This window comes from Miniopterus schreibersii (genome assembly GCF_964146895.1).
Source record: "Miniopterus schreibersii genome assembly, chromosome: 20".
NCBI classification, from domain to species: domain Eukaryota; kingdom Metazoa; phylum Chordata; class Mammalia; order Chiroptera; family Miniopteridae; genus Miniopterus; species Miniopterus schreibersii.
The window spans coordinates 13992426-14009010 of NC_138122.1; the positions used below are offsets into that span (position 1 = coordinate 13992426).

The 16585-nt window shown below is 40.6% G+C and overlaps 1 protein-coding gene across 5 annotated transcripts in view; it reads right to left on the reverse strand.

Annotated features, from left to right (window-relative positions):
- The window catches only part of SPECC1L (sperm antigen with calponin homology and coiled-coil domains 1 like), a 109319-nt gene that overhangs the window by 38494 nt on the left and 54240 nt on the right, over positions 1-16585 (reverse strand). For all 5 annotated transcript variants that reach the window (XM_081122859.1, XM_081122857.1, XM_081122861.1 and 2 more), the window contains 3 exons: positions 13302-13392; positions 2784-2867; positions 201-357 (listed from right to left, as the gene is read on the reverse strand). In XM_081122859.1, coding sequence (XP_080978985.1) covers positions 201-357; positions 2784-2867; positions 13302-13392 — 332 coding nt within the window. The remainder of the gene's footprint in view (positions 1-200; positions 358-2783; positions 2868-13301; positions 13393-16585) is intronic.

Consider the following 16585-nt stretch of genomic DNA (forward strand, 5'->3'; position numbering starts at 1 on the left):
TGATCTCTTTAACTTTGTTTTACTTTTTACTTCTATACCATCTTACCCAATTCTGGGCATAGAAGAGATGATCAGAAAATACATAACACTCAGTGAAAAAAAAATCTGTGCCTGAATGCATTACTTTCTAACTTGATCATTTACTCTCAAAAGACCAGGAAAGGTGTGCATGAAATGCATCAATATGAACTATTCTCTACCTTATCCGGCTTCGGGTGGTGGGGGTCACAGATGCTGTCGGGGAGGAGGAGAGGGAAAGCTGTGGCGATGTGGTGCCCATAGCCATGAGAGAAGCCGGTGATGCCCCCTCGGGTGCAGAGATGTCTCGTTTCATCTCTTCACTACTTCGTCGAGACACTGAAAAATAGTTATTAAGCATTTTATAGCAAAGATTTTTTTTTTTTTTAAGGAGAGAGAGAGAGAGAGAGAGAGAGAGAGAAACATCAATAATGAGAGAGTCATTGATCAGCTGCCTAGTCTGCAACCCGGGCATGTGCCCTGACCGGGAATCGAACCCCGATTGCCTGGATTCTAGGTTGACGCTCAACGGCTGAACCATACCTGGCCGGGAGCAAAGATATTTTAAATTGAGCTCTTCAGACATTTTCTCCAGCAGGTTCCAAGAGCAGAAATTATTGTACATGAGGAAAAACTAAAATTTTCCTTATCTTACTGATAAGTTGAAAGAATTTCTCTTTTAAAAAACTATAATAAAGGTACAGTAGTTGAAACATTAAATCTCATATCCCCTGACAGTAAGCAGTGTGTCTTACCCACCCCTGTAACACTCATAGTTCCTCCCTAAAACACAATCAGTACTCGGCAAACATTCTTAATTGCAAAGACAACTAAAAACCAAAGGCTATAAAGCAGTATTTGACAACCTCTCATTCTCCACTAAAATCAACATGACCCTTCAAAAATTAGCCAGAAACACCATTAAAAGGATAGAAAGGAGATACACTTAATTCTGGGTCAGGCTATGTTTTTAAAAACATGAATCAATAAGACAGAAAACCAAAAGGTGTCAAGTCAGCTACTAAGAAATAAAAATAATGAGAAAAGTCCTACTTTGAAAGTCTGGCATAGTAAGACACTATCTTGTTAGAATTACAGAAAGTTCTGAGAACTGTTGGAAGTAGCAACTTCAGCAGTTGATAATAGAGCCACATTAAAGCAGCTTTCTAGCAAGAATGCACCGAGTACAAGCAGGTGCTCACAATGCTGGGCTGAGCACAGTGAGAAGTGAGATATGAGATCAAGTTTCTGATCTCAGACAAATTCTCTCTTACTTCTGAAGACACTGGATATGAGGGATCCATTAACTGTATCACCTCTGGGCAGCTGTAATGCAGTCAATGTTATATATCAATAATTTCCCTCTGATTAGTGAAACTGCTTCCCTTTTACTGATTAAAATTTTCTTGATAATTTTAGGATAACCACAAACAGACTATAACACTGCCTTAGAAAAGTAATGTCTTTAAAGACCCAGAAGAGAGAGATGCTTTATCCTATTACATCATCTTATTGGAATAATAATGCGTTTACATATTCTGACATAATTTTATAATTATTATTGATCTTTCTTTCAATGTCAGATCTCTCTATGCCTCAAATCAGCAGTATCTTTTAGTGGTATGCTAGGAAACTGAATGAGAACACCTTTCATAATTTTATATAAAACAGAAAAAACAGGATGAGAAAAATAGGAAGAACTCTGTGATAGGAAAAGGCTTTGAGATCTGGGCTTTGGGATGGTAGGTTTGGCAGGAAACTCCACTGATTTAAAGACCTAGCTATGATGTATAAAAACTGCCTAACTAAATCCACAGACAAGTGGGATGTTAACTGTAGGACGCAGAATTATAGGAATTTCTCCTTTCCTGGCCCAATTTCTGGTTGAGCTATTAAGAGTAAGAAAAGGCCGCAAAGGGAAACTAAAGTGAACAATGGATAAACTGAAGAGTTAACTCCAGGAGACAGACAAAGTAAGCCCATCGAATTCATCATAATGGAATGGCTGTATCGCACAGGAAAAAATCTGGCTTCCAGAGAATTTCTGACGTACTCTGAAATAACTCTTCAAAAACAGCATGACACAGCTTGGGATGAATATTCTAACCTTTCACAACTATATCCACTTTGTATGAAGCTATATTTTCAGCACATCATCTAACCCACTCTCTAGGCATCTAATAAATACTTTTTGTTGTTGTTGTTGTTAACCCTCACCAGAGGATATTTTTTCCACTGATTTTTAGAGAGTGGAAGGGAGGGAGGGAGGGAAGGAGGGAGGGAGAGAGGGAGGGGGAGAGGGGGAGGGAGGGGGGAAGAAAGAGAAAGAGAGAAAGAGAGAGAGAGAGAGAGAGAGAGAGAGAGAGAGAAACATCGATGTGAAAGACACACTGATTGGTTGCCTCCCGAACACACCCTGACTGGGGCCAGGGGGTCGAACCTGCAACCCTAGTGCTGCCCTTGACCGGGAATCAAACCCGTGACCCTTTGGTGCACGGGCGAACACTCTAACCACTTAGACACACTGGCCAGGGCTAATAAATACTTTTTAAGTGAATGGCACTATTTCGTTTCTGTTTTTTAAAATCGGGGCCATATGATTTCTAAAGAAGAAAGATATAATAGGGGAAATTCGGAGTAAAAAATAATCAACCCTGAGTTAAAGAGGCAAGTACAGTTAACTAAGTCTAAAAAGAAAGTATTCAATACCATTACTAAAACTTGGGGAAGTCTTTTTAAAAGAAATTTCAAATAAAAGTCATTACCTGAAATGGTCTTGGCACTTTCCATGGCAGGTACTCTTGGCAGAGAAGCAGGTCGGCTGGTTGAAGATGTTCTTAATAGATGCTCTGCACAAAGTGGAAAGGGTCACAGTAAAGATACCTGATACTGAACGCTGAAGTAACAAAGGTAGCAAGAAGGAAAGTTTTATTCCTCTCACCCTGCTTTCCCAATCCAGGGCGCTTCAACAATTCCCCACAGAGTCTAGTTATACAAAACCACTTCCAGAGACAAGGAACATGGGAAAACATTTCATTCAATGTCTTATTTCTAGGGATGAGACATTTGACACAGATGAAAATGCTTTAAATCACCAACTGCCACTTATCTCTTTGATGCAATTCAACCAAAATTCAAAGATCCTTTATTGTATCTACGTCTAAAAAAGTACAAGCTAAATAAAAGACTTGCCTCTGTGCCTACGTACAGTTAGTGAGAAAGCCATACATATACATAACAGACAAGTCAGGATGGAATTAATTAGAATACTAGAATGGTAAGTGCTCTCAAACCACAGAGGGAGAAGCCATCCATCCACTTTGACTTCAGGGAGCAGGAAAGGCCTCAAAAGCACACTGCATGACATGAAGCTGGGTTGCACTAGTAGAGAAGAGGGGTGGGTAATAGTATTTCAGCCAGACAGTACACAGAGCAAAGATACAAGGAACATTCAAGTTGAAGAATGATAAAGTCCTAGCATGACTAAAACATGGGCACATGGGAAACAGAGAAGGCAGCAGAAAAGGGGCTTTAAAGGGAGGATGAGACTGACTGGCGAGAGCCTTCATTACCTGGTATGTGGGGTTTAGTCTGAGGGCAACAAGGAAGCATCAGACATCTTTGAACACTCAGGAAAGGAACAATCAGATACAGCCTCGACTCTCTGTATTTGCAGCCTCCCCTTGTTCTACTCCTCCCTTGCTTTCTAAACACAAGCTGTCTTGGGAGTTTCTTGAGTCCCTTGAACATTGGCAAAAGCTGTTTCCACATCTCCTGTACTCCTCCATTCCCTCCTTAGCTTGGCTCCTTCACGTCTAGGTTCAACACTGCCTTCTCAGGACCTGCTGCCCTGTAGTGGGAGCCCCAGAACACAGACCAGCACACTTTGTACTTAGGGCTACAAGCCCGACAAGGCTGTCATCAGGCCAGGCCGACAAACAGAAGGGCAGGCTAGATGTGTTCTGCCTGGTTGGGGTGTATTAGGGATGTGTGATTAGGATGAGGGAAAACACCACCTCTTATACTTAATGAAGACTATTAGTCTCATTGACCAAGAAAGTCCCTACAAGAAAGACTTTTTTAAAAAGAGAAAAGGCAAGATTTACCACTAGTCAAACAGTTTGTTCAAAACCTTTTTTTAAGAATTGACAAACTTAAAAAAATTCCCTCTCCTAATACCATAATGTCAAAAGTAATGGCATATGGCATTATCTTTCAAGAACAGCACATCTTTTACTTTAAAATTTATTTTCTAAGCATATGAGGAACATCTGGCCATAATTACAAACTACTTGCAGGGAAAGAGAGTGGGAAGGATGAACTTGCTTTCTTAATGAAGACAGGACTTACACAGCCTAGAATCATTACATCTTTCTTATCATAAACATCACATCTGTGCAAAAAGCTACATGCAAGCATCATGAGAATTCTGAACCCTGTTGGCAGCTGGCATTCATCTTCACAGGAAGAGCATTATTGTGCACAAAGTCTGACAGACAAAACAAAGTAGCACCCAGAAATAGTGGGAAACACAAGTCAACATTTTTTTATTTTATGAAGTGTTTTCATTGAGAATCAAAGAAGTGGTCAGAGGCACTTGTTAGAGTAAGAATACATGTCCATCTACTACTGCAGTAGGCAGGCTGGATTCCATCTTCATGTCAAATTGTCAGTTTATCCCTCTTCCGGAAATAAGATTAGTGTATTACGGGAGAGTGTGGCAGGCAGGAGAGATCATATTTTACAGTAACAGAGTCTACTGTCATATGGAGCTATTTAGTCCATTCACTAAACAAAAATCACTTGGGTGTTCACTACTTGCCAGGCACTGGACTTGGTGCAAAGGTCAGAGAAAGAAAGATAGGAGGCAGGAAACTTGCCCTCATGGAACTTGGAGTCTACAGCAGAAACCAGACATTTAAAAAATCATTATGAGTGAAGGATGCTAGCACAGAACAAATACAAGAAGCTCTGGGAACACAGCAGGGGATGTGACCTGCTCCTCAGAAGCAATCTGGAAGGGCCTCCATAGGATTGACATCTCAGTTAAGACTAGAAAGATAATTAACAGCTTTTATACAGGCAAAGGAGAACTTGGAGAGGAGTGTTCAGTATATACCAAAAGAAATCCATAGGGCAGGGGGAAGAGAGGAGCCGGTGGGGCTGCAATCAGGCTGTGAGGGACAGACCAGGCAAGGGCAAAGCACGCAGGAGATGCAGGCCAAGTTAAGGAATTTGGATTTTATTCTGTTAGCAATGGGGAACCAATAAAGGTTTTATTAGTTAAGCATTTTTTTGGCTGCAGTTGATTAGAAAAAAACAGATTGTACAGAGTAGACATAAAAATGTGTTTGACTTGGGTGGTACCAGAGGAGAAGAAGAGAAGATTCAGAGGCTCTTCAAATAGGTAGAATCAACAAACTTGCTGACCTACTAGATATGGAAGTGAGAGGAAAGGAGGTTCCACATACAGACGTAAGAAAGGGAAAGAAATAGGAGGAAATGAGATGGGAACACATTGAATTTGAGGACCATATAAGATACCCAGGGAAAGATAAGGAAAAGGCAGCTAGCAAGGGAGTCCAGAAGAAAAGTCAGAGTGAATATATAGTTTTTGAAATTATTAACATATAGCTGATAATGTGATAATGAATGAACATGATGACAAGGAGGTTAGGGTAATCTTGGTCAGAGCAATTTCATACATTAGTGGGGACAAAAGTAAGATAAGAATGTATTGACGAGTGGGAGATAGGAAGGAGACAAATTGTGCAGGGAAAAGAGAGAAAGTATAGTAGCTAGAGGAGGTAGGAAGAGGGAGAGGATTTTTTTTTTCTTTTTCTTAACATAGGAGAGATGTGAACATTTTATTTTATCTTTGTTTTTATTGAATTTATTGGGGTGACACTGGTTAACAAAATCATACAGGTTTCAGGTGCACAATTCTACAGCACATCATCTGTACACTGTACTGTGTGTTCACCACCCCAAGCCAAGTGACATTTGAGCATTTTAAAATGACAATGGAAGGGAGCCAGCAGAGAGGGTAAAGTTGAAGATATGTGTAGAGGGCAATCACAGTGTGAGGCTAATAGCATCTATGAAAGCCCAAGGGGATGAGATCCACAGCTAAGATGAAAGGATAAATCTAAACAGAGATATTCGGTTCACTTCCGACAGACAGCAGTAACACGAGCATATTAGGTGTGCTACTTAATTCTCTCTTATTTTAGAAATCATAGAAATAAATAGGTACAGGCAGTTGTCCCTTTATTTCCTAACTCTACCCAGAAAGGGACTGGGAACTTTGAAACCTCAGTAGCAATAAGTACATTTAGCATCCAGATCTTGTTTTCTAAATATTATTCTCTAATAAAAGTAACCAGGGCTCTTTGGAGAATTAGTTGATTCCAGAGCTGGGGGGGGGAGGAGCAGTCTGGATCATACTGGAGTGCCCAAAAGAAAATGCTTTTGGAGGGTTGGAGGGGAATGGTGCATCAAGAGAGCAAGGAGTCCATGTGAAAGAGCTCCCAATGGCCACGGCTGGAATAACTTGAGCAACAAAATAACAATAGTAATAGATTATAATCCAAAGAATGAAATAAATATCCATGAGTCTATGCTAATACAAATAAATGCTATAAATATAACATTAAGTATAATAACATAATATAAATAATTCCTTACAAAAAGAATAAGGAAATAGGAAATCACCACTAGAACACCACAGTAATTATTGGAAATTATTAGCATATAGCTAATAATTATTTTAGCATATACAGGTGCTAAAAATCAGTGAGAGAAAGTTTAAGCAGGAATAAAATATTAATTACTAGCAGACAGCCACCTTAACCAAGTGATCAAGGTCAACATCACCAATAAGACACATTGACATCATGTATCCCCTGATGTATACCCTGATATAATCCTTCCTAATAATATATAACCTCAACCTAATCAGGGGAAACAAACAAACAAAGTCAGACAAACCCATACTGATATTCTAAAAAATAACTGAGCAGTATTCTTCAAAAATGTCAAGGTCACAAAAGACAGGAAAAGACTGATGAACTGTTGGCAGACTGGTAGAGACTTAAGGAGATAAGACAACTAAATGCAAAGTGGGATCCTAGATTTGATCCTGTAACAGAAAATGAACATCAGTGAAAAATTTGGTGAAATCCAAATAAAGTCTGTAGTTTAGGTTAATAACATTTCAATGATATTGATTTCTTACTTTTGATAATTACTCTATAGTTACATAGGATGTTCACATAAGGGAACCTGGGTGAGGGGTATAAGACGACTAATATTTTTGCAACTCTTCTGTAAGTCTAAACTGATCTCAAAAGGAAGAGGTTAAAGACAGAGAGAACACCTTAAATACTGCAATGCACGCTCATGTGTATTGACTACAACTTATTGTGAAAAGCATTAAAAAGTGATGGAAAGATTAGAGGGATGGATAAATATGTGATAAAGAGAATATCAGAGTACATCTGAAACCTGTATAATTTTGTTAACTGTCACCCCAATAAATTCAATAAAAAAACTTTTTAAAAGGAGAGAATATAGGAAAATGCTGTAGAATCTAGATAGTGAGATGCAAATATTCACTATACAATTTCTTTCCATTTTTCCGTATGCTTAAAAACTTTCATAATAATATATCGAAAAAACAGGAGCCTAGTTACTTTGGTTTATCAAAACAAATATCAAGCAGCACAGAAAAGATAGGGAAGATGGGGGTGGAGGGGCTTTAGAAGTGAGTAGATATCCATTAGACTACAAATACAGGAGGGTAGGATTTCTATCTCCATTTCTCCTGACAATTTCCCCACTAGGGCTGGATCTAGGGCTGAGACAGAATCTGATTTAGATCTACGCTTTAGAAAATGAAAATTGCTATGAAACTTTTAAAATAGAGGCTTCCTTTTCTTTTCTTTATTTTAACTTAAAAGTAAAGAGACAACAACTTTCAACAAAGATGTGGCACTCTAGTAGTAAAATCTCCCAACTTTGTGTCATGTTTATTATATGTGCCCTTCCCATAAATCAATTTTTTCAAAATACTGAATTTTTAAAGCCCTGGCTGGGTGGCTTGGTTGGTTGGAGCATCATCCCGTACACCAAAAGGTTGCAGGTTCGATCCCTGGTCCAGGCAAGTATGGGAGGCAACTGATTGATGTTTCTCCCTCACATGGATGTTTCTCTCTCTCTCTCTAAATTGAATTTTTAAAAAATTTCAGGTGAAGATTGAAACAAAAAAATTATCTCTCTAAGCCTCAAGTAATACAATTTGGACAGGTAACAGTATGAATTTCTTTACGGAACATGATTCCACTTAGTCTAATCAACTTTCTCGGATATCTGTATGTCTGAGCTGGTGGCAAAGACATTGCATTGACAAGATCATGCTGATACTGGGCAACCTCAGGCTCTCCAACCATGTGAACCATCAGCTGAGGTCTTCACTTAACCTTGTAAGATCACTGTGCAAATGGGGACAGTAAAGACCTTGTTAACTACCTGTATCCATGTATCTGGTACTAGATCTATCCTTTCCTGCTTTGGCCACAAGTACTAATTCACATCCTGTCTATTAAAGACTTACTGAGGGGACACCAGTCATGGCCCTAGCCATTTAACTCAACTGCTGGCAAAAGAGCATTTGATTAGTCCATTTATAATAAGATTTCATTGGTCTGAAACATTCTGCAACTGACATTAGCATGATGCTAAAATAGAACGAAAAACCCACACCTATTATAAAATACTTAACTGGAAAAGACCCACAAATTCTCTAACTTAAGTGTAGTAGAACAAGAGGCTGCAGCTTTTTAAATTTCAGTAATGAAGGCACTAAAACTCTCAAAATGAAAATTAGACTGTTTTTTTAATTTATGGCAAGATAAAAGACACAGTCGAGGAAGAAAAGTCTGGATAACTATGGTGGCTTTTTATTACCAAGAATCATTTGGTTGTTCTCAGTTTTGTAAGTGGTTCTTTTTCTAGTGACTGTGTAAGAAAAGATCACACTATCAACAAATTCTCAGATAAAAATTCGCCTAAGTGTGTTTCCCTCTGTCTCCTGTCTTTGCACTGTTTCCACTAAGCCCCATTAAGGCATTATAACAGACTGAAGTGGAGAATTAGACCGTCATTAACACAGACTGACCACATACACTCCATGCCCAATGGCATTATCATGTGATACATTACCTGATAATAAAATGAGGAAAGCCAGAAAAAGATTTGATTCAGAAGGCCCCAGAGACACTTAACACATTTAGTCTGTGTTTTCAATAACCTTGGCTCACAGGCCTTCCACACCCCATTCCTCACCCACAAAAGCCAAGGCAACAGGAAAAATGAAATAATAATCTTTGCCTAATTTCCCAAATTTGTCTTTTTCTAAAGGGTTCACTTGGGGTGCTTATGAAAATGAACTTTCCAAATTCCCTTTCCAGGAGAGCCCACGTCAACAGAGCTGAGGTAAGGCCCAGGGTTCCCGATTTGGTCAGGTGACTCAGGCAAGTCTTATCAGTAGGTAAGTTCAAGAAACACTGTAGGTGCTGGCTTTCCCTGGTAAACCTTGCCCTGCTGTGAGCAAATTAAGATGAGCCTGGAGGGTGGCAATAAAAAGGGGAGAAGGCCCCAAGGGTTGGCTTCAGCCTGGCTTTAGGAAGTTTGGAGAGGCCCCGAGTCATTTCTCACTAGAGCATCCCTGCCCTCCTCCAGGGTCACTAGAGCCTAGGGACTCAGCATTCTTTGGTGTCCCAGGATCACCTCAGTGCTCTCCAGATAGGGGCCTCTCCCACAGGGTTGTCACAGGCCCAGGGTTATACACATTCTCAAAGGCTGTGGTGTCCTGGCTCCTGGCTCCAACTGTAGTTGACTGTGACTGCAGGTCAGAAGGCTGACTTTACTGACAGAACTGGGGCATATGTAACAGGCAGGGGACTGGGAGTGCTCCTGGACCCTTGGCTTCCATCACTGCTCTCAGTGCACGCAGCTCTTTTAAGATTCCCAAAACATAATGTGTGTTGATGCTTTCTCACAGCCACTGCAAAACCCTGCAGGCCTTGGCTGCCTTGAAATGAACTAAAATCTTTTACTTGTGGACAATTAAGAGCCATCATTCTCAGCCACATGTGCTACTAAGAAAAAGTTCACAAACAGTTATAGATAAGTAAACTATATAGTATGTTAGAAGGGATGAGCGCTAAGGTTGAGAGAGAGAGATCAGAGAAAGAGGTATATGAAGAAAAGATTACAGTTATAAATATGGTGTTCAGGACCTCACCCAGGTGAAATCTGAAGGAAACCTTGCAAGAGCAAGCCCTCTTCCTGGACAAGTGTTCCAACAGAGGAAGAGCCGCCATAAGCCTACTATGTCAGGAGTGTGCTTGAGTGCCCCAGGATAGCAAGGAAGCCAGTGTGGCTGGGCAGAGTGACCAACAGAGAAAAAGGTATTACAGCCAGAGAGGCAACTGAGGCCAGGCTAGGAGCGTCTGGAGGCCACTAAAAAAACTCTAGTTTTTCTGAAAGAAATGGGAGACATTGGAGGGTTCTGAGTAAAGTGGCATGTCCCAATTTATAGTTTTCAAGATTATGCTGGCTGTAGGGTTAAGAATAGACTGGGAGAGAGATTAGGAAATCTTTTGCCAGAATCCAGGTGAGAGATGGTGGTGGCTTTGACCAAGAAAGAAGGTGGTAGTGGAGGAAGAGCAATGTTCTGATTCTGGATATATTTTGAAAGTAGAGCCAATGGGGTTTCCTAAAGAACTGAACAGGTCTCAGATATGGGGTCTGAGACATGACTCCAAAGGGAATTAATACTGACTCCAAAGTTTCTGAGAAATAAAATTGCCATTAACTAAGGTGGAGAAGGCAGATACAGACTGAATAAGTTTGAAAAATGCAGGAATCTTGTCCTGGACGATCTCAGTCTAAGAGTATTCAACATCAAAATGGCAATGTCAAATAAACAATTGGATATATGAATCTACAGTCCCAAGGAGAGGAACAAGCTGAAGATATAAATTTGGCAGTTCTCAGAATAAAAATAGTAGTTAAAAATAGAGACAGACACAGGATACAATGACAGGGTGAATACAGACAGAGAGAAGACAGGCCTAGGATGGAGCTCTGGGGCACACCACCACTACTGGTTAGGGAGGAGGAACGAGCACAGGAGCCAGAGGAGCAGCCAAGGAGGAAAGAGAAGATGCAAGCATGTGGCACCATGAAAACCAAAAAGAACATCCTGGAAAAGGGAGTGCTCAATAGGGCCAAATGCTGCTGAAAGTTCACAGTAGATTAGAACTGAAAGCTGACTGGGTTAGTGAAACAAGATTGGCAACCTCGATGAAAACATGTTGATGAAAAAGTTAAGGGTGAAAGCCCGACTGCAGGGTTTAAGAGATCCTGGGAAGAGAGGGATTTAAGAACCCCATGAGCTAGATACTCATGATTATTCCCCATTTACAAACAAGGAAACAGTGTCAAACAGGTCAAAAGCCCTGTGAGGGCCGATGTGAGGCCAATGATCTATGCACCATACACATACATAATCCTTGATGGATACATCTGGGAGGTGAGGGTGGGAACAGGGTTAAGATGTAAAGAGGGACTTTAAACCTTCCACTATTTGTTCCCATGGCCAGAGGACCTTCTAAGGGGAGAAAAGACCTCAGGGTTATAATTGACAGACAAACCACAAGCCAAGGAGCAGGGACAGAAGGCAAGTCTTTGTGCAGGGAAAGCAACAGCAGTACCATCTTCCATTGTCACCTAAATGTGTGTACGAGCAGCTTATTTGAACACTCAGGACTGGCAGGTATAGGACCAGTTCCATTGCCAAACTGAACTCTTCCTGCACTGGTGGTACATGGGAGTCCATGGAGCCAGTCCTCTAGGCTCTTTAATGGAATTATTCTCACAAGTCTGCTTATTTCTTCCCCACATCTGTCAGAACCGTGTAGTCTTACCCACAGAGCCTATAACCAAGAGAACACACAAAGGAACACATGACTGGCCTCTATAAGCTAAGAGGCAGCCTAGGCTCTGAGTGATGTGCATACCTGCTAGGCATCTCCACAACTAACCCAAATGAAGTACTGCTTTTCACAGCACCATACCAATGCCACAATCCATTTTTCCAATGCACTTCAGCACTGCACATAAAATGCAGTGTGGATAAGAGGAGCTCTGACCTTAAAAGGGAGGAGACCTGGGTTCTGGTACTGGCTAGCTGTCTGAAAATGGGCAAGCCCCTTTACAAGTGCAGAAAAGAATTACTGGGCCTCATCTTCCAGAGTCTCAGTTTCTTCTTATGAACAATAGAGAGCACAGAAATTTTAAAAATGGACTTTGGAGCCTTGGCCGGTGTGGCTCAATTGGTTGAGCCGTAGTCCTGTGCACCAAAAAGCTGCCGGTTCGATTCCACGTCAGGGCACATACCTGGGTTGGGAGTTTGATCTCTGTTTGGGGCACATACTGAAGGGAGTTGCTCAATGTTTTTCTCTCATATCTTTCCCTTTCCTTTTTGCTTTCCCTTTCCCTCCCCCTCCCCTTCTCCTTTCCTCCCCTCCCTCCCTCTCTCTCTGCAGCGTGTCCACCAGTGAGGATTAAAAGGTAAATTTTAAAAAAAGGGGCTTTGCCCGGTCAGGCATGGCTCAGTGGTTGAGCATCAACCTAGGATCCAGGAGATCAAGGTTCATTACCAGTCAGGGCACATACCCTGGTTGCGGGCTCAACCCCCCAGTCAGGGGCATGCAGGAGGCAGCCAGTCAATAATTCTTTCATCATTGATGTTTCTCTCTCTCTCTCTCTGCCCCCTCCTCCCTTCCTCTCTCTGAAATCAATAAAGATATATTAAAAAGGGGGGGGGGGGCTTTGAAGTCTGACTGCCCATGTCTACCATTCAGTAACTGTATTAACCTGCATTAAGATAATTTGTGAAGCCTTTTCAGTGTCTGTAAAATGGAGATAACAATCCGCACACCATGAAAAACTATGAAAACACAGTGCCTAAGAATAAAAACTCTCTATTACTTATCATGATGCTATGAGAGAGCTGTCTTCCGAGATGCACTTATTAATAACTAACCTTCCCATTTGTAATTAAGATATATTATTAGTAAACTTCTGAGAAAGATGTATACCAGACTGGCTTAAACAATGTTAAGAACAAAGAAGATAACAATTTAGTTAGCTAAAAAAGGTCAGAATTCAAAAGTTAATAATAAAAGTGAAATACTGCAACATATGAGATGTACCTTGAACAGGGATTTCCCCATAGTTTGGTCTCTTATCTGACAGGGCTGTCAGGGGTTTGGATGTAGAAATTGGTCCACTTATGGAATGTCTCTGAAATCATAAGATAAACATTATCAAGTTAAGTTAAATCTAGAGCTGGGACTCACATAGAAAGCTAAAGAGAGTAAATATTTAGTTATGAATTTGCATGATCCCTTTCAAACTGTTACAAGGCTGAAACTCCCCCTGCCCTGGCATATAACATGACCAATATATCATTTTAAAACAGAAAGATCCCACATGCCCAGTTTTCCTCAAAGATAACATGTTGTATATCTACAGTATAATGTCACAATAAAGACACTGACATTGGTATATACAGACAGAATGTTTCCATCACCACAAGGATCCCTCCTATGGCCCTTTTACAGTTACATCTTCCCTCTCCTTCCCTGACCCCACATCACTGACCCCTGGCAACCACTGGTATTCTGTGTATAATCTCATTATTTTGTTTAAAGGGAATTCTTAAATATCACATACCAATTAAAGAAAGATGTGCTCCTATTGTACTTTTATCAGCCATTCAATTCATGCCCTGGTTCCAGATAGATTTGAATTCTGTCACCTACTCTCTGACTACAACCGACCCAATACAACCCTTCATAAGCTTTATTACCAGCTTCCTCAATCCAGTCTTATACATACATCCCTCTGTGAGCAGCCAGAAGTATGCACCAAACACTGAAAACCTCTCAGTTCTTCTGCTTCATCTCCTGCTCCTTACCATGATGTTCAAACACCACCAAAATGCTTATTTCCACAGACCATGCTGTTGACCATCTCTCTTTTTCTCAGGCTTATTTCCTCAGCTTCTGCCCAGTCCTTTTTCATCTAGCTAACTTATAATTACACATTTCACTTTCCCAGGAGAAGTGTTCGAGAAGTTCAGTTTCTCCACATCCTCACCAACATTTAATATGGTCTTGTCATTTTAGACATCCTACAGGGTGTGTAGTAGGACCTCACCATGGATTTAATTTTCACTTCCCACCGACGCATGATGTTACATTTTTATGTGTTTCTTGGCCATTTTTATATCTTCTTTTGGAAAGGGTTTTTACAAATCATTTGTTTATTATTAACTAGAAGGCAAACAAGTCTTCTTTAAATAGAAGTCTTTTGATGGATAGCTGTATTATGAATATACTCTCCCCAGTCTATAACTTGTCTTTTCATTTTCTCAATGTCTTTCAAATTTTGATGCCAGCCCGGCCGGGCGTGGCTCAGAGGTTGAGCGTCGACCTAGGATCCAGGCGATCAGGGTTCGATTCCTGGTCAGGGCACATGCCTGAGTTGTGGGCTCAATCAATGACTCTCTCATCATTGATGTTTCTATCTCTCTCCCTCCCTATCCTTTCCTCTCTCTGAAATCAATAAGGATATATTAAAAAATAATAATAATAAAAAAAATAAATTTTGATGCCAAATTCATGAATTTTTATATGGTTCATTCTTTTTTGTGTCCTAAATAAAAAAATCATTGCCTTCCTGAAGGTCATGAAGATTTTCTCTAATGTTTTCATCTAGCAGTTTTGTAGTTTTAACTATTACATTTAGGTCTACAGTCAATTTAGATTTTCATAAATGCCATGAGGTAAGAGGTTTGGTTATTTTCTCCCCACATGAATGTCTAGTTGTTCCAGAATCCTTTGTTGAAAGTCTACCCCTCTCCAACTGAATTACCTTGGCACCTCTGCTGAAAATTAAAGTGACCTATTTCTGGATTTCTATCTATTCTACCGATCTAATGTCTACATTTAAACTTATGTAAGTACCACCCTGTCTTAATTACTTTAAGTGCTAAAATCAGGTAGTGTAAGTCCTCCAAATTTGTTTCTTTTTTCCCCCCAAATGCTTTAAATATTCAGGGTCGTTTGAATTTCCATATAAATTAAAAATTATATTATCAATTTCCACAAATAGCATGCTGGGAATGTAACTGGGGTTGTGTTGACTTTATAGATCAGTGTGAAGGAGAACTGTAAGATATGAACAATAATGAGTCTTCTAACCCATTAATATAATGTATTGTTCCATTTATTACTTAATTTCTTTCAGCAATATTTTTATTTTCATTGTACATGTCTTATACAGTATTTTATTAACTTTATTGCTAAGTATTTCAATTTCCAATCTCTCACTGGCATGACTAGATCTACGAGACTGCAAAAGGAGCACTCAAGACAGAAGCTAATCTTCTCACAGCCTTACCTTGCGAGTGACAGCCTATTACTGCTGCCACATTCTGTTTATCAGGAGCAAGTCACGGAGCCCAGCCACAGCTCCAGAGGGGCAGACTGCAGAGAGCATGACTACCAGGAGGGGCACATTGGAGGCTAGGGAAGCAGTTCAGAGGCTGCCCACAGTTATTTATGGATCTCCTTGGTTCTTTGGAGGCTTATTTTTAAGATCATTTAGGGCAGGTCTAGAATAGTGTTTACACAAGGGCTACTTAGTTCCACTTTACAGTGTGGCCCTTAGGGGTTTCTGATGAATGTGTTCAAAGTGGTTTTTCTACAGTGGCCAGTGGGAGCTCAAATGATTACCTGCCCCCTGTGAACTATGGGAAACATTTGTCTGACAGTCCCCTGGTTACTATTCTTTCCTGGAGAACTGTTCGTACCCAGTGTTGCAGGGGTACGCAAAGGGATATATACATAGTTCTAGACCTCCTTTTCTGCGTAGCTCCCTTCTCCCAGGTACGTGGCCTGCAAACTCTAGCTCGCTCATTCTCCTCAACACTGATCTGTGTGCGTATCCTCAGATCCATTGGTTTCCCTTTCCCTGCTCCATCTGGTCTCATCTTCCCTATACCACCATCTGGACATTGCCAACAGGAAAAGTGTGGGCCACAGTAGGATTTAACTTATTTCTAAACTTTTTTTTTTTTTTTAATATATCTTTATTGATTTCAGAGAGAGGAAAGGAGAGGGAGAGAGAGATAGAAACATCAATGATGAGTCACTGATCGGCTGCCTCCTGCACGCCCCCAACTAGGGATGGAGCCCGCAACCTGGGCATGTGCCCTGACTGGGAATCGAACCCCGATCGCCTGGATCCTACGTTGATGCTCAACCACTGAGCCCCACCCGGCTGGGCTATTTCTTAACTTTTATTTATGGATCACAGTCTTACACTGCCTGTTGTACAATGTCTGAATATAATTGCTTACTATTATTTTGTCCAGCTTTCTAGCTGTTTGTGATGACAGAGTAATCAAGCACATTACTCCCTCAGAGCC